At 38.1% G+C, this 23,096-nt stretch overlaps 1 protein-coding gene across 1 annotated transcript in view; it reads left to right on the forward strand.

Moving 5' to 3' along the window:
• SYNE1 (spectrin repeat containing nuclear envelope protein 1) overlaps positions 1 to 23,096 on the forward strand; it is a 317,978-nt gene that overhangs the window by 135,681 nt on the left and 159,201 nt on the right. The window contains exons 47-60 of the mRNA XM_068151740.1: positions 1,738 to 1,941; positions 2,364 to 2,571; positions 3,243 to 3,355; positions 3,987 to 4,192; positions 5,631 to 5,786; positions 6,915 to 7,206; positions 7,899 to 8,071; positions 9,375 to 9,684; positions 12,599 to 12,763; positions 14,150 to 14,506; positions 17,849 to 17,985; positions 18,889 to 19,066; positions 21,013 to 21,195; positions 22,653 to 22,796. Of these exons, the coding sequence (XP_068007841.1) occupies positions 1,738 to 1,941; positions 2,364 to 2,571; positions 3,243 to 3,355; positions 3,987 to 4,192; positions 5,631 to 5,786; positions 6,915 to 7,206; positions 7,899 to 8,071; positions 9,375 to 9,684; positions 12,599 to 12,763; positions 14,150 to 14,506; positions 17,849 to 17,985; positions 18,889 to 19,066; positions 21,013 to 21,195; positions 22,653 to 22,796 (2,826 nt within the window). The remainder of the gene's footprint in view (positions 1 to 1,737; positions 1,942 to 2,363; positions 2,572 to 3,242; positions 3,356 to 3,986; positions 4,193 to 5,630; positions 5,787 to 6,914; positions 7,207 to 7,898; positions 8,072 to 9,374; positions 9,685 to 12,598; positions 12,764 to 14,149; positions 14,507 to 17,848; positions 17,986 to 18,888; positions 19,067 to 21,012; positions 21,196 to 22,652; positions 22,797 to 23,096) is intronic.

Genomic DNA, 23,096 nt, shown 5'->3' on the forward strand with positions numbered 1-23,096 from the left:
ATACAGAGTCTGTCTTTTTAAAATAATTATAATGCAGTTAAATATGGTCTTTTGCCTTATCAAACCAAAAGTATTCTTTAGTGGACTGGAATTAGTGCCCTGAACTATTCATTACAAGAGAGAGGAAAAATACAAAGATGAGTTTTTGAACTTTTATTATTGACTAGGTCCTTGTTTTTAATGTTCTATGGCAGATGCAAAACCAAAGTATGACTTGTTTGGATATTTGATTTAAAACAGAAATTGTATATGAGATTACTCATTTCCAGTGCCAGAATTTTTTTAAAGTACACTTCTACAATTTCCAGAGGCATGGAAATATTTCTATAGATATTTATTTTAAAACAATTTCTCCTTTTTAACATTATAACACTCAAGCCTTCTCCACATTTTGCTGTAACCATACACAGATGCCTAAATTACCAATCAGATATGGGTCAAGAAGCCTGTAGTATAAGGATGCTGGGATTGTTTAGCCTGGAGAAGAGGAGGCTCAGGGGAGACCTCATTGCTGTCTACAACTACCTGAAGGGGGGGTTGTAGCTAGGAGGGGATTGGTCTCTTCTCTCAGGCAACCAGCACCAGAACGAGAGGACACAGTCTCAAGCTGCACTAGGGGAAGCTTAGGCTCGAGACGAGGAGAAAGTTCTTCACTCAGAGAGTCGTTTGGCATTGGAATGGGCTGCCCAGGGAAGTGGTGGAGTCACTGTCCCTGGAGGTGTTCAAGAGGGGCTTGGATGTGGCACTTGGTGCCATGGTCTAGTCATGAGGTCTGTGGTGACAGGTTGGACTTGCTGATCTTTGAGGTCTCTTCCAACCTTGGTGATACTGTGATACTGTGTGATACTGCGATACTGTGTGATACTGTGATGTGCACATTTCCTTTACATGAGAGGTCCAGAAAAAATCAAGTTTAATCATGTTTCATAATAAATATCTGTCCACTTATAGAGTGAAACATAGAGCAAATTATTTTGCAGAATACCATTGTTAGCCAATACACAATCATTTCCAACTACTAGATGTGATAAACACAATAAAATTTTAAATCATGCCTGCAATAAAATAATTGTCAATGATATATAAATGCAAAATTGAAAATAAAGACATGGAAACTAAGCATAAATCCCCCAATTATTTGCCAGCATTCAAATGCTAAATAAGTATGATCAGCTCATATCCTATGAACATGAACAATTCTGTAATAAAAATTTCAGTTATGCTCTTTTATAAATATTACCCTGTTATGACTGATTTATTAGTAATATGTGCACATCTAATATCTACTATAATTCAAATTGAACAGATTAATGGGCAATATTCTAGCTTACTTTTGTATCTTCTTCAGTTTTAATCTGCCTTACACTGAGATACTTGAAGCCTCAGTACTCTTAAAGCTCACCAATTGACATTTCTTTTTATGGAGCTGTGTTTGGTTTGTGTTCTGTTCATATATGGCAAATTTGTAAAGGAAAAAGACCAAGTGTTTAATTTTTCAGAAGTGGATAGTAACTTCAACAGTTTGCAGCCTGGCTTTTTATGTTAGTATCCCTTCTCTTCATTACTGTATATCTGAGACTTAATCCTGACTAGCTGACTTTTTATTTATGCAAATGCCTTTAGTTATGAATGTAAAGAGAGTAAAATGATCATTGTGTGTCTCTTTATGCCTTCCAGTTTTTCAATAAGTATTCACTGGCATGTTTTATTAAAATGCTTTAATACATAACATTTTAGTTTATAGAATCAGATTTGAGGCAGAAGTTGGAACATGCCAAAGAAATGTCAGAGACAGCACAGGAGACACTGAAAGATTTCACTACTCAGAAGATGCAGTTACAGAAATTTATTGACCAGATGACAGACTGGTTAACAAAAGTGGAAGAGGTACTCTTGACCTGTTCACATAACCTGGATCCTGAAGCTCTAAATAAAGTGAAGGTCAGTCCTGGAAAAAATTAATATGCTTTTTCTTATGTAGTGATCTTTAGCTTTTTTACCAGAGTTTTTGTTAAGTGTTACACTTAATTTCTATCCCAGAAAGCTACTGGAGTATTAGCAAATAATGCAGTGATACTCTTTGAGAAGTTTCACCAATGAGCAAAAGTTCTGATTTATTAACTTTATACAAAAGAGTAGTGAAAAGCATTTTTCAAATTTCTGTGATGGTTCTTTATTTACAAGGATTCATCTCACTTGGAAAACTTGGGAAACATTATCTAGTACTTCTTCTTTCATGTCTAGGACTTGGAAATGGAACCACAGAAGGAAAGAGCATATAGGAGGAGCAAGAATGTTTGAGGAAAAGAGTGTTCTTTTGTTCTTTTACAGATGTCATTTTTGTCTTGTAACTTCACTTTCAGGAAACACAAAAAGATCTTCAGCTTCAACAGAGCAGCATTGACTCAACCTGTGAGAACCTCAACAGCCTGTGTCGCAAATACCATTCTGTAGAGCTGGAAACTCTTGGTGGCACTGTCACTTCATTAAGAAAGAAGTATGAAGCTGTGAATCTGCTCTGTTCCAGAACACAGGCCAGCATGCAAGAGTCCTTGGAAAAACATTTCCTCTGTGAGTCTTCAGGCTTGTTAATGTTGGCCTTTAGGCCACAGCTATGAATCATTCTGGAATTTGCCAGTTTCCAGTGATGTCACTTGCAATTACAACTTTATTTTTGTATGGAGCCTTTCAAAAAGTCTCATTACCAAATATTTGATAGCTGCTATGAAACAAAGCATTTTACAAAACCAGAAATCAACTTTAAACACCTACTATTCATGAAAGGCATGAATAGCTCAGATCTACCTCCCTTCACTCTTAGCATGCATCTCTTCTCCACCATAATTAGATGTATGTAACCACACAGAGATGTTTATGATGTAAAAATTCCCATCTGAAGTATTTTTCTGTGCAAATTTTATTCTTATATATTAAGATATTAATCTAGACATTATCTAACATAGAATTGGGACATAGCATATTCTGAAAATGTCTGTCTTTTCCCATTGACTATAATGACAAGCCTAGTGTGACTTCAAATTTGGATGTTTACAGTGGAAGCATCTAACTTTTTGTGAAATGAATCCCACTTCCCAAGGTCATTGAAAGCAATGAGACTTATCCTGTTAGTTTTTACACTGCTCCTGAAGGATGAAAGAATTGTGGGAGACAGCTGTATAGCATTGTGGACAATGCTGCTTCTTAAAAAATATTCTCTTCTCTGTACTTTTTTATTACATAAGATTCTATGCAAGAATTCCAGGAATGGTTTTCTGGTGTAAAGGCAACAGTAAAAGAATCGTCTGACAGATCTGGAGACAGCAAAGCTATAGAGGCAAAGCTACATGACTTGCAGGTATAGTGAACAATTAAGGAAAAAAAATAATTGGCAATTTAACTCTATGTATCCAGTTATATTATCTAAAATTATTTGTAGGTGCTATCATTTTTATTGGTTTTGTTTTTACAAGGTAATGTAAAGATGGCTCGAGAGCAATATGTACTGTAGTGGGAATCCAGTGACCTATGTTCTCTGTTCTGAGAGATTAGAATTTAATTTCTGGTTTATGTGTAACTAAACTTTTCTTGTTTAATTTTAAAAATATTTTCTCCTTTTTCTTGCCTTTTTTATCTTCTTTTTGTATTTTTGTCTTATACTATTGCTTATTCAGTTTTTCAGATTAACAGATGTATCAAAGCTTTTCTGTGTAGATTTTTGATGTGACAGAACACAAACAGCAAACACTTACTGCAAATAGTCCTAATTCCTGAAATATGTAACATCTTCAGGATTTGTAAACTGTCCAGAGAAAGACAGGACTACCTTGGGACCAACTAGGAAAAAGGAGCTAGCTGCTTAGAATTTTCCCCATAGATAGACATGGCATTCATTTTGTTGGGGAAATCTGACCACATCTAATTGCCTATATTACTTATCATTAGATGTTAAACCTTGCATGTTTAAACTGTATTCTTTCATTACACAGAATGTGCTGGATTCTGTTAGTGAGGGACAGAACAAGTTAGATGCTGCCTGCAAGGAAGGAGAAAGTTTGTATGCTTACTTACCAAAACCAATTGTGAGCCGTATTCAGGAGCAAATAGCAAAATCTAACCAGAACTACCAGGAATTCCTCAACCGGTGTCTCAATGAAAAGAAGGCCCTGGAAGCTTGTGCCTCACACCTGGGAAGGTGAGTGAACAACCAAAGGACTACATGAAATTGTCCAGCTGCTGACATACAGTCTCAAGCTGCGCCAGGGGAGGTTTAGACTCGAGGTGAGGAGGAAGTTCTTCACCGAGCAAGTCATTGGTCATTGGAATGGGTTCCCCAGGGAGGTGGTTGAGTCATCGACCCTGGAGGCGTTCAAGGGGAGATTGGACGTGGCACTTGGTGCCATGGTCTAGTCATGGGGTCTGTGTTGATAGGTTGGACTCGATGATCCTCGAGGTCCTTTCCAACCTAAGCGATACTGTGATACTGTGATACAGTGCATAATTTGACATTCTTTCTGTTTGCCTTTTTCTCTTGGAAATATTTAAGGGAAAATGCAGTTCTCTGCTAATGAGAATCACAGAATGGTAGAGGTTGCTAGCAACCTCCAGAGATCATCTAGAACCCCCTCTGCTAATGCAGATATGCCTAGATCAGGTTGTACAGGAACACCTGCAGGCAGGTTTTGAAAGTTTCCAAAGGAGACTCCACAACTTCCCTGGGTAGCCTGTTCCAGTGCTCCACAACTCTCAAAGTTTTCCCTGATGTTCAGATGAAACCTCCTGTGCACTAGTTTGTATCTGTAAGGTAGCATACAATGTCAAGATCATATGTGTGGAAGATCTGTGTAGTTCATGCAATCCCAAATCAACAGTTGGGAATCTCAGTAATTTAAATGCAATTTCCTGGAAGTAAAAGGTGTAATGAATTTTCAAGCTCTGCCCTAGGGTTTGAAGATAGTATGCATATGTCCTGTCCCATTCCAGGTAGACATATTTCCTAATGAGTTAATAAGGAAACACTTAGATTATTACTTGGAGATGGAATTTTGGGGAGTTTAAATATTTTCATGAATAATTGTATTCAAGACTGTTGATAACTGAAAGCAAAGTTAGTGTAGCAGTAGTGGATAAAACAGCAGGATGAGATAGTAAGCCTTTGGGTATGGAAAAAGTTTTCAAACTTAGGGCTAGAACCTGTTGTGCTGAGTTCTGACTCCTTGAGATTCCAGTTACGTTATGTTGAAGAAACTGAAAGCACGACATTTCAGGTATTGTTACTGTCAATAGTGACCAAAAGATCATTTTTGCCTGGAGTTTAATCTTAGACTAAATCCTTGCAAGGATTTGGAAAAAACTTTCTTTTGGTCTGCTGTCATTGAATAAATGCACTGCCACTTTAAATTTTTGAGGCTTCTTTTCTGCTGTGATTTTGCTGAACGTTTTTAGAGAGTTGCCGAATATTTTTAGATTAGTAGTCACTGTGGAATTATGTTTGTGTAATACTCTTAAAGCATGAAATGGATACGTAGCTTTATTTCCCTGCTCTTGTGGATATTGAAAGAACTGAGTTAACTTCTTACTAACTTTACTCCACCTGAGAAGTATTTTTAAGTGAGTATTTATCTTTTCTGTAGCTTTGAAGACCAGCACAAGAAACTTGGCCTGTGGATACGTGACATGGAAGAAAGAATAAGCACAGAAGCACTAGGAGAGAGCAAACAGCTTATTCCTGAGAAGAAAAAAGAGGTGCAGAAAGCGGAAAAGTTCTTGGAAGAGTTACTGAATTCAAGGTAGTATGAAATACATTTCCTAAAGTAATCTCGATTTTTCCTTTCCTAAAGCAACAATGAAACTGCACTGTTGGATTAAAGCATGTTTGTGAAAGATCAAGGAAAGTATTGCAACATACTCTGTGAAATGAGGCTGAATCCAGATACTTCCAGTTTTAAGGAAACTGGCATTTAAAGCCAGCTCCAAAATTTGATGTTGATATACTTCTCATTAAGAAAAGCTTATCTTACTTCATTAGTAAATGGAAACCAAAAATACATGTTGCTTTAAAGATTTTAGAACATTGCTTGTACAAGTCTTTAAAATACTGTTTCTAAAAGCAGTAGTAAAAATGACACATGCCATTATATAAATTTTACAATTTTCTTTCTTTCTGTCCTGCAACACTCAGATCCCACCAGGTTGCAGAATCCCCTTTCCCATATGGCTGACTTTATAATAGAGCTCAAATAACATCTGCATTAGCTGCAAAATTGTTCTACAAGTCAGACTCATCCAATAGATGATGAATTGCCTTTTTTAGTACACAGTGTGGTTTTTATTTGTTTTTTTATTATTAGGTTGGTGAAGATAGAACAGAAATAGTAGTCTGTTCAAGCCTCAGAGCTTGCTAAAAGGAAACACAGTCACTACCTATCCCCTTCAGATTAATGCATGACATTTTGATCTGATGTAAATTCCCTGTAATTCAAGGGCATCAGGAATGGTCATCCAGTAGACTGAGATTAACTGAGGCTATAAACCCAGAGTTTTCATCCCTGTTACTGATCCTTGTCTTGAATCCAGAGTCATTGTCTAGTTCTGGACAAATGGTCTAACTTTTCCATCCTACCTTCATACCTGGCAAAGACTATGAGGTTCTCAGAAGCTTTGGCAGGCACAAAAAAGTAGCAGTTCTATAGAACTGGAAAGCATGGCAGCCAAAAAGAAAATGAAGTTAACTGTTAATTTCAATGTGCAGCACAATGGCATTGTACACAAGTAAATATATTAATCAGTATGCACTGCTTCCCTTTCAGTCTCCTAATTTTTCTGGCAACTATGTCAGAATCAAAACTTCTGATAGTTGTTATAACAATATTATATGCTTACAAAAACTGATTTTCAGTCTCAACATTTTCTTTCAGGGAATCTTTTGATAAGCTGTCTGAAATGGCACAAACTTTAAACGAAGAAGGCCATGGTGCAGGGAAGGAAGTACGCCTGGCTTCTCAACACTTCACCAACTATCAAAACATGGTCAAAACGGTCAAGGAGAAGCTGCGAACATGCCAACTTGCACTCCAAGAGCATCTCACTTTGGAGGAAGCATTGCAGAGTATGTGGTCATGGGTGAAAGAGGTTCAAGATAAATTGGCATCGTCAGAGAGCACTGTTGGTAGCAAAGCCACACTAGAGAGACGACTGACACAAATTCAGGTAAAGAAGGATACAGCTAGAGATGAGGCATCAACGTTAACATTGGGTGTGGACCACATCAGTGGAAAAGGAATGTATTTCATTCTTTCTACGGTTATGAAGGAAAGGATTAAAATTTAAGGTGATCTTGACAAATTGGGAGGTGCAGTATGACAATCAGGAAGGAGTTTAATGGAGACAGATGCCAGGTATTACATGTAATAAGGAATATTGAATGATGAACATGAGTATTCAGGTCCAAAAAAAGCTTTCTAATGAAAATGAAGTCTTGGAATAATTGACACAGAGAGGCTGTGACATATCTGTCACAAGAGGTGACAGGAACAGGTTGGGCAAACATCCATTAGGAAGTTCATCAGTGTAGGGGATCCCACCATGGGCTTTCTTCTAGCTATGTGGTGCTGTCTTTCTGTGCAGTGCATGCCCTATTCATTATCTATTGCAATGTGAGCAATATTTTAGGATCACCAATGCAGGTAAGTACCTGTATGGCTGTGGGAAGAACTGCTGGGTCATTTGGACATATATAGGAAAGGACAGGGATTTAGAGGAACAGGTGCCTAGGAATTCATACTGAGCATGGCTGTCAAGGATAAATAAGCTCAGAGAAGGTGGTGTCCACTGTTGGAAGAATAACAGCTTTTACCACTTAGCAGTTTGCATTTGATATTTTGACTTCTTTTGCCTCACAGGAAATCCTCTTACTCAAAGGTGATGGTGAAGTTAAGCTGAACATGGCCATTGGCAAAGGAGAGCAAGCACTTAGAAGCAGCAATGAGGAAGGACAAAAGATGATACAAAACGAGCTTCAGACACTGAAGGATGCATGGAATGACATCATCAGCAGTTCAGTGAACTGGCAGAGGTAAAAATCCCTGGAAAACACAGGTCGGACTCTGCCAACTTTGCTTACAGATTGGTACCTTACGTAGGAGTCCATTTATTTATTCCAGTCCAGAATGAGATTTTCCTTTCTTTCCAACAGTATCATATTGTTGAATTTTGTTAGCTTGTGTGTATACTCTACTACCTGTGAACCCTTTTCCACAGTACTAAGCATAGGCAGTTATGCCCAATTTTTCTTTGTATATCTAATTTCTCCTTTCTATGTAAAGCATTGTTTTCATCATCAAAGTCCATCTGCTTAAAATTTCTTTTAAGAATATCTGACATTTAAATCTTGGCATCCAAATAACTGCTGCCTCTCCCTGGTTGCTTTCATCTGTAGGTTTTACAAGCACTCTCTGTTCCATTACCAGATAGAAATGGGCCTCTAGTGAACTTCTATGTGATCCTAAATCCTTAGATTTTAATGAAAACAAAGCTTTCCCTGCATCAGTAAACTCATAAATCTGCATCAAAAAGGTCATAGATTTGTACTGTAGGTAATCTGATTGGTAGGGTATCTGGGACCTAAAAATCAGCTGCCAATGGTAACTAACATGATACAGGAAAATTAGAGTTTTTCAATTGAAAGTGGTGCTACTTTTCTTCTTATTCCAAAATTATAATATAATTATATGTAGAAAATTGTAATAGGTTCCCTTTAAGATTTCACTCTAAGTTCACCCAATTTTTGTCATATTACTTATATTAGGCTAGACCTTTATTTTTTGAATTAAATCCTTACCACACTCATATCTATCATAAAGTCCACTGGAATGAGCATTATATCCCTCAACACAAATCCCAGAGCAATCTCCTAGAAGGAATAATATAATATTTCTTATAAATTTTAAGTGTACTATATGTAACTGACTTTTTCCTTCCAACCCTTGTCAGGATGTCTCTTAATTGTCAGTAATTTTGTATGCTGCTGTACATTTGATTACTCTGATCATAAAGAACTCTAGTAGTGCTCTGTATTTTACTTCACTGAAGAGACATTGAAATGAGCTGCTCAATAGTCTGAGATAGATTGCTCATGAAATCTGTAATAGGGAAGCAGCTGCATCAGGTTATAGGCAGCAGCCCAAAGAACACAGAAATTCTAAAATAGCTTGGATGTAAATTGACATAAAAAACTAAAGTATGATGGAGGAAAAAATAGTCTGAACATACTATACATGACTGTAGGCAGTATAGCAATTAAGGTACAAGCACACTTTTTTCCCCCCAGACTTTTCAGAAGTTCTTATCTGTAATGTATATGTTTCTTTTACCATAAGCTGCCTAGAGTCTGTCATTAGCCAGTGGAATGAATATCTGGAAAGGAAAAACCAGCTGGAGCAGTGGTTAGACAAACTGGATCACAAAGTGGAACAGCCTTTAGAACCACAGGTTGGTCTGAAGGAGAAGTTTGCTCAGCTAGACCACTTCCAGGCTGTTGTTTCTGAGATAGAGGATCACTCCAGTGATTTACAGCAACTCACTGAAAAGGCTGTGGAACTGTATGAAAAAACAGAAGACAGTACTTTTGGAGAAGCAGCTCAGGAAGAACTAAAAACACATTTTAATGACATCACAGCTGTAGCCAAGGTAAGATGAAAGCAAAGATCTCTGTTTCAAGTAAGTAGAATGTTTAGACATCTGTATATATAGCTAAAATTTCAATGCTTTTTTTTGGGTTTGTTTTTTTCTTTTTTTGGTGTTTTTTTTTTTTTTTGTAAGTAAAAGATTGACTGTCTTTCAATAATCTTGCCTTTTGTTATTGGCTAACTCTAACAAAAAAAGTTGAATATATTTTACTAAAACTCACTGGAGTGCAAAAAAATATATTGGGAATGGAACCTTGCAAGATCACAGTTTTGACAAGTGAAGGACATATGTTTTATTCCTAGTTTCATATATACAACAATATTTCTAACATTATCCCAGATGTATTTTCATTTTTTAACCTAGAAAGGGAAGAATGAAATGTCTGAGGTGAACACTTAGAAAGAAAAATCTTATCATCAGAAATATACATGCCCATATTTTGGTGCATTTTTGAGGGGTTTTGTTGTTGCTTCTTTGTTTGTTTGTTTGTTTTGCCCCAAGCTACTAAGCGCTGCACACACTCTACAGGTATTCTGTTTGGTTACCAAAGAAAGATATCATGAGCTGAAAGGGACCCTCTGCCAACCAGAGTGTGACAGTGACACTGTCTCGGAGTTACAATCTCCACCTTCTCAGCTAATGAGAGCTTGTGACACAATTCAGTAATCTGATGGATATGGACATGCTGGAACGTGTCCAGAGAAAGGCCATGAGGATGATCAGAAGGCTGGAGCACCTCTCCTATGAGGACAGACTGAAGGAGTTGGGGCTGTTCAGTGTGGAGAAGAGAAGGCTCCGAGGTGACTTAATTGTGGCCTTCCAGTATCTGAAGGGGGCCTACAGGAAGGCTGGGGAGGGACTTCTCAGGATCTCAGGTAGTGATAGGACTAGGGGGAATGGAATGAAGCTGGAGGTGGGGAAATTCAGGCTAGATGTGAGGAGGAGGTTCTTCACCATGAGAGTGGTGAAGCCCTGGAATGGGTTGTCCAGGGAGGTGGTTGAGTCCCCGTCCCTGGGGGTGTTTAAGCCCAGGCTGGAAGAGGCTCTGGCCAGCCTGATCTAGTGTGAGGTGTCCCTGCCCATGGCAGGAGGGTTGGAACTAGCTGATCCTTGCGGTCCCTTCCAACCCTGACTGATACTATGATACTATGATGGAAGTGTGATCCAGGTTTTCATGAATTGAGAATACTTCTGGTGGCCTGTAGGTAATTAATCTATAGTCTATACACACACAAAAAAAAAGTACAAAAGTAAAGAAATATTCAAAGATTCTGTGATCTAATAAATTATCTGCTGGGGAAAATATTAAATCTAGAGCATATGAATTCTATAATTAACTTCTATTAATATTTTTTTTTTCATGATGAGCTTTTGCTCTTTTTTTTTTTTTTAAACTGGCAATAGTGAGCTATCAGCCTGGCTTCTAGAGAATCAGTTCAGTTTCATCCTTTGTTTCCTTCAGTGGAGTTTAAACCTGGAGCAATAGAAAGATTACTGACTCAATACAGTGTTTTTAAACTTGTGTGAAAAGACTGTCATAAATTAACATGGCAGTGTTCTTCAACAATCAATATCCATCAATAAATTTAATTTCTTAAGCAAGAAACACACCTTTGCAGTCCTTCCCTTGGGAGAGCACAGCAGCTACAACTGGTAGAAGCCTTTGCCACCAGAATAGACCAACTAAAGTTGCACTTTGCCTTCACTCTCTCCTTCTACTTGTGCTATATTTTGGTGTGAGAAACATGAGCAATGGTGCATGGTCGCCTTTCCTGGCACACTTTTGCTTCATTACAGAGCTATCTATTTTCTTTAGAGTCAGGTGCATGAGGACATTTCTTATTCTGTCGTTACATAAAATGCATCAAGATGTAAATACTTTGACGATTTACTTTAGGTCATCTTTGTTTAGCTAGTAATCATATATTGCCTAGTTGGTCTGACACATTCTGAGAAATGATGATGATTATTTTCAGAGTGAGCAGTAAGATTTATTAATCTAACTTATTTTTAAAAGCAGTAATTGACTGTTGAATTATTTAAAATAAAAAATAACTGCAGTTTAGTTCATAAGTGGTTTAATTTGAAAGTCATTGAAACACACTTAGATCTAGATTAGAGTATCCACACAGGATTAAAACGCTACTTGATTAGCTTTTATGTTTAGTTTTGATAACCAGTCATGAGTGTTAGCTCACAAAGATATAACAACAAAATCTACTCACTCAGATCAAAGGCAAAACTAGACCAGCACACTATTTCACCTTTTCATTGTAAGGTACAGTGATCCTATTTTAAGCTTATACTGAAAAGCTAAGCGTAAGCCATGAAGTTGTTGCTGTCTTCTAGGGCTACAAGGTCAGATCTGATTGTTAAAATTGGACTCACCACCTTAAGAACCTTTTGCACTTTTGGACAGCAGAAGTCTTCCTTTGCCAGCTTTGTATAGGACATCTCTATGATTCTGCTTAGCATTTATAGATACTTGGTGCTTCTAAATTCTTGGTGTTTCTAGCAGCACTCTGCTCCCTGAGAGGACTCATGGGTGATTTGCAAGACTCTCTCCAGGGTGTATTTGGATCACTGTGCCAGATTTGCACAGCCGCAGCTTTGATACCTATTAAATGATACATTTTGTGTTAGAGGATGTGTTACAACACATTTTTGCATACATTTTCAGAAGGCTTCTTCCTCTTTGCTCCATCAGAATATGCCAGTCCAGACCAACCTAAACCAAATCTTGGGCAGTGTGTGTTCTGCTGCTGTAAACTGTATTCTATTCAGCATTTGCATGCTCTAGAGTTAGATCAGAACTCTGTGCTACTACATGCTTAAAGCCAGGACAGTATTAAAACACTTTAATATTTGGGGATTTTTTTTTCTGTTTGTTTTTTTTTCCCCTTCTGAATGACAGGAAAAAATGAGGAAAGTGGAAGATATTGTGAAGGATCATTTGCTATATCTTGATGCTGTACATGAATTCACAGACTGGCTTCATTCTGCAAAGGAAGAGCTGCACCGCTGGTCAGATGCATCTGGAGATACACCCACCATACAGAAAAAGTTGACCAAAATCAATGTAAGATAAATTATCTTTCGTGATTTCATCTTCATTTCAGATCCTATGCTCTAAAATAGGCCAGAACCAAACAGTTATGCTGTCTCACTCTTCATGTACTTAAATGGCGATTATATCTCAGTGAGCTGGAAGCAAGCTTTCTAAGCTGTGTCCTGTTTTTCTGCCTCTCTTCCCATATTAAACTCATGCAATGAAAGTACAGTCAGACCTGAGTTAGTCACAGCACACATGGAAACAATTTGCAAGAGCGGAAGCCCAGTGGCATCACAGAAAAATGTGGCTTAGCTGAGTAATGAACACTGCACTGTCCTCATTCCCAAGTATGCTTTCTCCATGAGGAAAGTTGAATCGAAGTCAGAAACAACCTTTCCTGATTTGTGTGCAATGGAGATGCACAAAGCAGTGCAAGGACTGTTCTCCCCAAACACAGTAGAAGTGTATGGTTTGCTTCCCTGTATGTGCTCTCCTTACCCTGGCATCCATTCCTAGGCATTTGAATGCTGAAGTGAGGTACATATTCCTGAATGCAGCATTAAAGCAGACCACATGGGTTGCTCATGCCTGATGGTTACATTCAGATGGAATCATAGAATCATAAATGCTAGCAATAGTTTACTCTGGTCCTAAACATGAAAGACTGTGCCAGTGAACAGACTACTAGCTGAAGATTCAGGATACCTGAGTTCAAACATATACTCGGGTAGTTTTAATTCTCCATTTGTGCTCAAACTCTCCATTATAAAAAGGGGAAAGGAGATAGTAGTTTCTAGCTGGTAAGACTAACAAGAATAAATAACATTACTCTGGCATGCAGCGTTTGGGATTATATTTATACTCTCCAGCTTCTTAAAGTGAGAACTCCCCAGATTCTGTTATGGTGTCTATGAGATTGAAATAGGACACTGGAAGGAATTAACTTGCGGGGGGGGAGGGGGGAGGGAGGGCAAGGCATATGCAACCAATTATGACACATCACAGATCACTAGTAGGTTATAAAATGCTTTTTCTGAGCAGCATAGTTGTGTTCTTAAAAAGGCTATGAGCATCTACCGGCCAGAGTTTCTTATGTAAAAGATCACAACAAAGTTACAGTTTTCCGCATCGCAACCTAAACAGTATTTTAAGTATATAAAAGAGGTTTTGTCTCTCCTAAGCTCATGGAAGTTTCAGAATCGCTGTCTAATCAATGTAAATCCCGCGCACTTTTATTCTCATCCCTCCTCCGGCCGCGGTTGGCAGCCCGGCTGCCGAGGAGGAAGCGCCGCAGCCGCCGCTCGGTGCTGTGCTGCCCCCGCCCCGCGGCGTGCTACCCTGGGCCTATGCGTCCCCCACCCTCTTCCCAGCGGGGGCGGGCCTGTGGGTTACCGTGGCAATGTCGCCTTGCAGGAGCTGGTAGAGTCCCGCCAGATCGGGGCGAGCCGCCTCGGCCGAGTGGAGGCGCTGGCTCCCGCCGCGGAACGCAGCACGACTGCCGGTGGATGCCAGCTCCTGGCCGCAGAGATGCAGGCCCTGCGGTCGGACTGGAAGCAGTGGGAAGACAGCGTCTGCCGGAGCCAGAGCAGCCTGCGGGATGTGCTGAGCCAGATGGCCCTCTCCGAGCAGGAGTTCGCGGCGCAGGTCGCGCAGCTGGAGGAGGCTGTACAGCGGTTCAGCAGGCAGCTGGCCGCTTGGTCGCAAAGCCTGGAGCCCCTCGACAGCCGGCATACCGACGCCGAAGTCGTGGAAAGCTGGCGCAAGGAAAAAGTAAGGTCATGTCTCTTTCCTTAGCAGCTTCTGGGTTGTAAATATACAGTTACTGTGGGGAGAAAACTTCTGCCAAGCGGGGCTATCAAGGAGAAAAGAATAAAATGTATTTGGGAAAAATATTTCTATGAAATCTTTACTTTCCTATGTCTTTTGTAACTGTAATCGTGGCAAGCAGTCTTCACAGACGTTTCTCTCCTTGGTCTCTGCTGTACAAGGCTTAGCAAATGCTGCCGGGACCTTAGATGTTAAAAACAAGACTTGCCCATTAGAAGGTGAAGGAGCTAGCACACCAGCTCTGAACTTCTTTTCCAAGTTGCTCAATGTTTCAAGCCAGAGCAGTATTTGACCGGGGAAATGTCATACATTTCCTACAAGCCAAGCAGTAGCTGGAACCATTTCTTCCTTATAATTTCTCAAGAGCTTATTATTCTTCTACTTTTAATTTCTTGAAATAACCTTCACACGATGTAGGTTGAGATCTTGTCCAGTATTCGAAGCACTTACACTAAGAACCAGTGCATTCCTATAGAATGCAATAGAATATAGAGAAGTAGAAAAAGGTTGGTTGTTCCTGATTGCCTTCTAGCAAAATAATAATTATTTTTTAAAAGGACATGTATGGTTATATATAAATATATATATTCAGGACAATCCAGATGCATGTTTTTATGTATCTTGACTGCTGTGAATCACAGATGTTGAGGAAAGACTATGTATTTTCATTTTAGGGCAATGTAGCAATAAAGCAGTTTCAGTAAAGGAATAGAGGTCTGTAGGGCCTGGTGTCTGACCCTTTGACTGAAGAAGTATTAAAGAGACACCCAGAACACCTCTTTGAACTGAGACTACAAATCTCCAGTGCCTGTGCCAGGTTATTTCTGTGGCTTCCTCTTTCACAGAATTTCCTGACACAGATTTATGGAACCTGTTTGCTTGAGTGCTAGTTTTTCTCTGTAGGTGTAATAAAGCTGACATTATATTGGTGCTTATGTGTTTCTAAAAAGGACAAGAAGACATGTAATCAACATACAGTGATGATTACCATACATTTTTTATTTTATAAATTGAGAAGTATTAAATTCAAATAATATTGAGTTTATTAATAGTATATGTACTGTGTGTGTTCTGTAGCTCTATGTAATGCTTTCTTTAGATTAGACAGTTGTAAACTTTGGCTAATGAGGAAGAAAGATACAGAGGAATCTCAAGACTTACCATTCACAACCCTACTGTGTAATTTTATTTATAGTTAGAGGGAATGTGACAGTAATCCTTCCATTTGTGGACCCCAGGGATAGGTCCTATTGTAAATGCAAAATAGCACTGCTGCTTTCCATTTCTCTTGTCTCACAGTGATTCTGTTGCCATGTAAGCCAAGGCCACAGATTAAAAATGCATTTCCTAATTCTCAGAATTTGCAAGCACATTCAGTTATTGTGTTATAGTCAAGCTCTGTTCCTTTAGGTATGTGCAACACAAGAACAACAGATCTTGAACTTGGAATTATTTTGGTAATTGTCAGATTCAAAATTAAATCCAAGTGGCTGCAACAGTGCAATCAAGTGTTACTGTAAGGAAAAAGATGTCTTTTTGCAAGTTCATGTCCCTGTTTGTTAATAGGTTACGCCTACTTGTTATCAGAATAATCTTCTGGTAGTTACTGAGTTTGATTATTTGAAACTGAGCAATTTTCTTGACAACAGGCAATTCTAATTTTGTGCTACTCTTAGGACACGTTTTCTTTAGGAAGAAACAAACAAACCAACCAACCCAAACAAAACCCCCAAGCAAGAGCTGTTATATTGCGTTGTGGTGATTCCTGTCCGACACAATTTGTTACATTGTGTGTTTAAGTACTGGCCATTGTGTTGTTATTCCTAATACTTTCAAGAAAAGCCCTGTGTGTCATTTAACAAAAAGTACATAAACAAAAAGTAGTTAGTTTACTTTTTTTTTTTTTTCATTAAGCATCATTACTATTACACAGTTACTGAATTCAAATGCTACTTTGTTGCAGCTTGCAGGGAACAGATGCGTGAGCTGAATTCTTGGCTTTTCTCCTTTTACTGTTCTTACTAAGTCTGTTGATCATCTTCCTAGGCCCTTGCTAAGATTTCTTTTTACTTTTGATTTTCATAAAGGGACCTCTGCAAGAGTTAGTTGACACTTTACTGTGAAAAATACTTTACTGCTTATTGTGAATTGTGATATTTTTAAAACCTTCTGCATATATTTTCATGTTCATAATTTATACAATTCTTGAACATTCAGTTTTGTGCTGATAGATGATTATAAACTGTAAACTGTGTCTATTCTGAATCATCCTTTAAAATATATATTTAGAAACATGATTGGGGGAATTCCATGTCCCACTTTCACATCCTTGTTCAAATTTTTCTTCATTTTCATAGTTCCTTAAGTTTATATTGTACATTTCTTCTAGACTGGCACTTAGTCAAATCTGTATGTGCAAACACTCTGGCCTCTCTGTGCTGTAGAACCTCTGCCATGATGAGAGTAACTAGCTAGAAGGTTGGTTTTTCTCCCTCATTGTTCAAGAGGACTGCCTGAAGAATTTAGTTTCTAGTGAAATGAGGAGCTAAATCTGCACTGCTCATTGTGCTAGAGTATCTGGCAGGATTCTGCAGTGGAGATGCTGTGGACATCAACAAGGACCGGTTTTGTTGGAGTGGTTATCACATTTCTCTCAGTGACGTAAGCTAAGCCAACAAAAGCAATTTTTCTATTGTTGGCTTAGCTGTATCCAAGGTATGAATCTTGCCAGTGCAGAAATGACAGAGAGTATCTCATTCACTCTCACAGGACTGTGAGCAGCTGTACTTTTACATTATGAAGTCCTCTGTAAAAGAATTGAAGCTGTTCAAAGCATTTTATGTAAATTAAATGTTTTGGATACAGCTCAAACCAGTTTTTATTGAGCATGCTAAACCTAAGCCAACAGGCTAATTTTATTGATAGAAACATGTATCATTTGCTATTCCCTAATCTTGGAACCTTTATATGCACACAGCTAACTGACAGTACCACAGCTCATTTATTACAGTGAAATTTCTATCTTAAACTGTTCTTTGAGAACATTTTGAGCTAAGAAAGTTGAGGCTTCCAGAAATTTTGTCTTTGGAAGATCATAATTTCAATTAAACTTCTGTAGGTTTGACTGCTAAAATAGTATTGAAAGTGGACGTGTATAGATCATAAATGAAGTTGAACTTAAAGTCTGATGAATTTTGAGTCAAAAGATTATTTTTTTCTTTTTATAGATTTTTTTTTTTTATTTTGCATTATAGCCAATATTGTTTGTTTGTTTTGTTTTCACAGGAAACATTGGATGCTCTGGTAAAGTCTGAATATATGACAGATGAGATCAAAACTCAGTTAAATGATCTTTGTAGATTTACCAGAGACTTGAGTACTCATTCTTCAAAAGTTTCTGGGTTGATTAAGGAGTATAACAGGTACACATTTGTGTTGTTTATGGTTCGCCAGTCCTGGGGGGAGGGAGGAAGGCATGAGCTGCTTGTAGAGAACAATTAATTAGAATTTTAGAATGAGAAACAGAGCTATACAATGATTAGGACAAGTATTTTCATCTTGGTGTGAATAGATGTTGTAAAAAAAAAATAGAAAAAAAAGCTCAAAATTACTAATTTTTTAAAAGCCAAGCTGTGTCACTGAACTCAGCTGAAAGTAATGTATATCCACACCTAACCAACTAAGAAACCTTGAGGTACCACTATGGCTTACTTGAAGGAGGAACAAGCTATACCAACTATTTAGGATCTTTTTATCTATTTTGTCCTTCAGTTTATTCTTATTTGACTTGCTAGTTCCTTGAAACAAAGGAGCTAGCATTAACTTGCTGATTTACTTGAGAGTGTGACACTTGCATTTCAGACACAAGACTGTTTCTTGCATGGAGTTGTACGTTTTGGCTTCTGTAGTTGGAGAAGGGTGGGAGGACCCAGGCTGAGCCCTTCTAACACTGAGCTTAACAGAGCCACATAAGTCAGAATTATAATTGCTATGGTTCTGTGTCCTGTCCTTAGAGAGAAAGGGGCTTGCAGAAACTGTTCATGCTTAGGTGTACCAAATCACTCTATAGAAACACTTACACCTGTCATATCTGTGACAGTTACATCCCCATTTATATACTTCACTTTTGAGGAACTGAAAGCTTCAAATTACTTTCCTGGTCCCTCAGTTAAGTGCTTAACTTTAGTAGGAGGAGTACAGGTTAACCTAACTGTACCATTGTATTTCATGCCCTAAGTGATAGCATTGTCACCTAACAGACTCCTGCCTGCCTTCCCTCCCTCTGTCTCTCACTCTCTTCCACTTCCCTGATGTGATAAACCCAGCCTCTGCCTTCAAGCTTCAAAAGGATGTCAGAGCAAAGAACAGATCTTGCAGCAAAGGTTTCGGACAGCTTTCAGGGATTTCCAGCAGTGGCTGGTCAATGCAAAAGTCACTACAGCCAAATGCTTTGATGTGCCTCAAAATATCACTGAAGCTTCAGCAAGTCTGCAGAAAATACAGGTAATTCTATAGCAGTAAAATACTGGTCTAAGGGAAACCCAACCAGTTTCGTATAAAGCTAAGACTGAATTGTTTGGTTAATTGCTATTTTTTGTTATTATTGTCCACACTGAAAGTGACTAATTGAAGTGAAATAAAATATTTTTCTTCTTGAGTCTAATTTGTTTAGATGAATTTCAGCCTAGGGTTTGTATGCAATCATTTTCTCTCATAGTGGTTTTCCTTGTTAGTTTCCTTTTTTACAGTAATTAAAAAACAAAAGAAAAAAGTTTTTAAGCTGGGAGAGTCCTGTAAAATCAGAACAGTATCAGAATTGGGACATAGTTATGTAAATATTTTTCCTAATCTATGAACATAGAGCCTTTATAGTGGAAGAACAAAGTTAAAGTATATGCAGTGTGATCAGGCATTTAAAATGTATATTTTTCACATAACGCTAAAACAAACGCCAACAGCCCTGTGGAAAGAAGTGCCAATTAAAAGTTTATTTTAGTAAAGCAAGTGAAAGAAATAGTTTTATGAATAGCATATAACTGTGAAAAAAGTGAAATGAGAGTTACATAATAAGACTGTTAAGCCTTCAGTTAGGCAGTATAACAGAAGAAATTCATATCGGTTTCTTTGGAAATACTGAAGCTAATAAATCCCTGCTCCTTTGGGACATACTCCATCAATACATCAAATTTTGACTAGCCCAAAATGAGAATATATTTAGAGGAAATGCTGGGGGAAAGCTACTAGTTTTTGACATTAAATGTGAGTTCTAGCAAGGGTTGGGTTTTCTTAACAGTGGTAAGGGTATTTTTCCTTTATCACTGCAGCCCCTTCACCGTATAATGCCTTACTTTCTTACTCTCCCTGGTAGCCTCTTTAGATGAAATAAACTTTGAAAATAAAGATACATTTACTGCTTTATGACTACTAGAGATGTCTTAGTAACCTGTATAAACTTAATCTTTTGTTTTTGTGAATTGTTCATGTTCTGTCTGTGAATGCGTTTCACAGCATTAAGTCACAAGACGATTACATCTTTGGTTTTCATATAGCTACGTCTTGAACCTAGTATGTCGAAACTGTCAGACCCTTTGCATTCTCTACTAAGGCCTCTAATGTAACACAGAATCAGAACTGGACTTAGTTATTTTTGTATCAAGCCTGTTACTTCTGTATGTGAATGTAACCTTATGGATAGGCAACTACTTGTGTTAACATAACCAAGATATGAACAGTTTAAAATATTGGTATTTTGGTATTTAGGGCTGCAAAGTTCCTCTGAGTCCTAAATGCTTACAAAGTCTTTTAATAATTACAATATTATCTCAGGACATCAAAATTTAAAAATCTGAATGGTTTTATAAGTTTCTGTATAGTTCTTGCACATGCGTCTTCCAGATGCTTCTTGCATGTTGGCATTGTGCAAAACTTCCATGAATCAAGAAAATCTTTGAAATATGGAAGGTAATTCAAGGATGCAGAGGGATAAATCACACAGTTACACATGACTTAGGGTGTACAGCCCATACACATATATTCTTGATGGAAGTCCAGGACAGCTACAGCCTGTGGACAAGCCCTGTGTGTGCCTCAGTCACCTCCAGCTCCTGCTCCCTGTGCCAGGGTATTGATTTCATGAAAAGAAACTTGTTACCACTTTCTGTACCATGGGGATTTAAAGAAGTACAGTATCCAAATAAATGATCACTAATTGCCTCATAAAATGCAGAACATACAGGTAATCTCAGAGTCTTAATATGTGCATTATTTAGACACATAGCTCTTCTGGATTAAATAACTGTTCCCCTAAATCCCATAAATGTGAACAGTATTAAAACAAAATATATGAAATGATGAGTTAGCATGTTAACGAGCAGAAACAATAAACTCTTGCAAATGACCTTTACTGAGACTCAAAGTTCATCAATCAGCTTCTTTATTTCTATTTTTAGGAATTCTTAGCAGAAAGTGAGAATGGACAACAGAAAGTAAATGTGGTAGCATCCAAAGGAGAACTGCTGTGCTCTGTTTTACCAGAAGAAAAGGCTAAAATTATCCGGGACAAATCAGCTACTGCTAAAGAAGACTGGAAAAATTTTCTCACCACCCTCCACCAAAAAGAATCTGCATTGGAGGTATTGAAAACTCACAGTGGGGAAAGATAAGATCTTTACTTCTTGATTCAAGCAGCACAGTTTAGATTCATATATAACTCTTTAGTGCTTAGTATGTGACAGAACTAATAAAGAGCTGTTTTCAAGAAGTCGTCTTACTCTGCTTACATTTTACTTTTGTTTACACGTATTCATAAGACCCAATTCCACTTCAAGTGGAGTGTTTCATGCAGAAGGATGTTCACAGTTATTCACAGTAACCGAAGGTAATAAGTGCAGCATTTGCTCAAATTCATTAACTTGTGTCTCAAGAAATATATCATATTACTAAAACACATTTTCTTTTTTAAGGACTCTTGTACCACAAATTTTTGACACTGTTGCTGATTCAGTGCAGCGTGTAAATGTTGTCTCTCTCATTGCAAACCAGTGAAATGTTTATTTGAGCAACCTTTTAAAAAACCCCAGTGGCTTTCTTTGTTCGGAACTCAAAATTCTGTGAGCACAGAAGGTGAACATCTTGAAAACGTAATGTCTTTCAAGGTCATAACTTTTAAGGTCAAAAAGTTGTAGCTGGAATTCCCTGCATGGTGTAGGAGAATTAAAGTTTGTAGAAATTCCTGTTTCAAACCAGTGCTGCTTAGCCAGCTGAGAAGAAGTTTAAATACACTGCCTCTCAAAGAAAATTCTCAGGTAGCAAGGACTTGCCTCTCCTCATCTCAGGGTTGCCATGGAAAGAGGATGTTCCTAGAGGTTAATCTTTTTGAGCCTGGCATTTTTCAGTTTCGTAGATGTGGTTTTCCTCCTGATGTTTAATTTAAGTGATAAGGCTGTAGCTAAAATGAAAACTAGATCAGTTGAGGGGGAGAAAGGGTGTGTGGGAAATAAAAATAGCTAGGACACAGAAACGGTACTGTTCAGGTTTCTATTCATCGTTAATTATTTTAGATGCTCTTTTGTTTTTATCAAATGGGATAACCCTGCAAGAAAAATATGCAGGTACTGAAGGTATATGTCTTTATGCACATGTTCTTATAATCAGAATTTTACAGTAAAAAAAAGTATATAATCAGAAATGATTCCCTGCATTGGATCAAATTTAGTCATATATCACCTGGTAATATGGGCAGCATTGATCAGTATGAATGACTATAGTCAGATTTTGAGTAACTTGTATCCCAAATTAGCTTTTCTCCAGTCTGCCTTAGCTGTTTGAGTTAGACTTACATTGAGTAAGATCTGTAAAGCTTTCAGTTCAGAAGACATTTGCTTTAGTCTCCCCTCAACTGTGTAGACCTATCCTACATTGTTCCCATGTTATTAGGTGCTCTTTCAGAGCAGAGCCAATGTAATGTATTTGAAGAGCCGTGTGGTATTTGGCTGCAACTGTGTATCCTTTTAGTGTGCATGATCTGTGTTGTGCATTAATTTTGCCCAATGCAGTGGGACTGCTGATAGAATTGTGCATATCTTCCTAGAACTTAAAGATCCAGATGAAGGACTTTGAAGCAACTGCTGAGCCTCTGCAGGAGTGGCTGACTGCAACTGAGAAGGTGGTACAAGGAAGTAGCAGTCGGCTACATGATCTTCCTTCCAAGAGAAGAGAACAGCAAAAGTTGCAGGTGACTTCTTAGAGGCCTTCTAAACATAAGTAGCCTTAACTGCCCCATCCTTGTGGCTTCATGGATTCTTTACAAAAGCTTGTTCATTCTAGCATTCTGATCTTCAAATAAGAGGAGAACTGTTTTCAAGAATTGCTGTTAATGATCCTGTTCCATCAAGTTTTGCATCTCCACATTTCTTATGACATGCTGTTTTGTTTCTGTAGCTGTATGGTGTGCCTCTCAGCAAGCTTGCCATATGCCACTTCTACTTTTCATGGGGCCTTCAAGCTTCTCTATTTCCTGCTTCTTTCACCCACT

The sequence above is a fragment of the Melanerpes formicivorus genome, unplaced genomic scaffold, assembly GCF_026170545.1.
Source record: "Melanerpes formicivorus ecotype bairdi unplaced genomic scaffold, bMelFor1.0.p_v2 SCAF_2, whole genome shotgun sequence".
NCBI classification, from domain to species: Eukaryota; Metazoa; Chordata; class Aves; order Piciformes; family Picidae; genus Melanerpes; species Melanerpes formicivorus.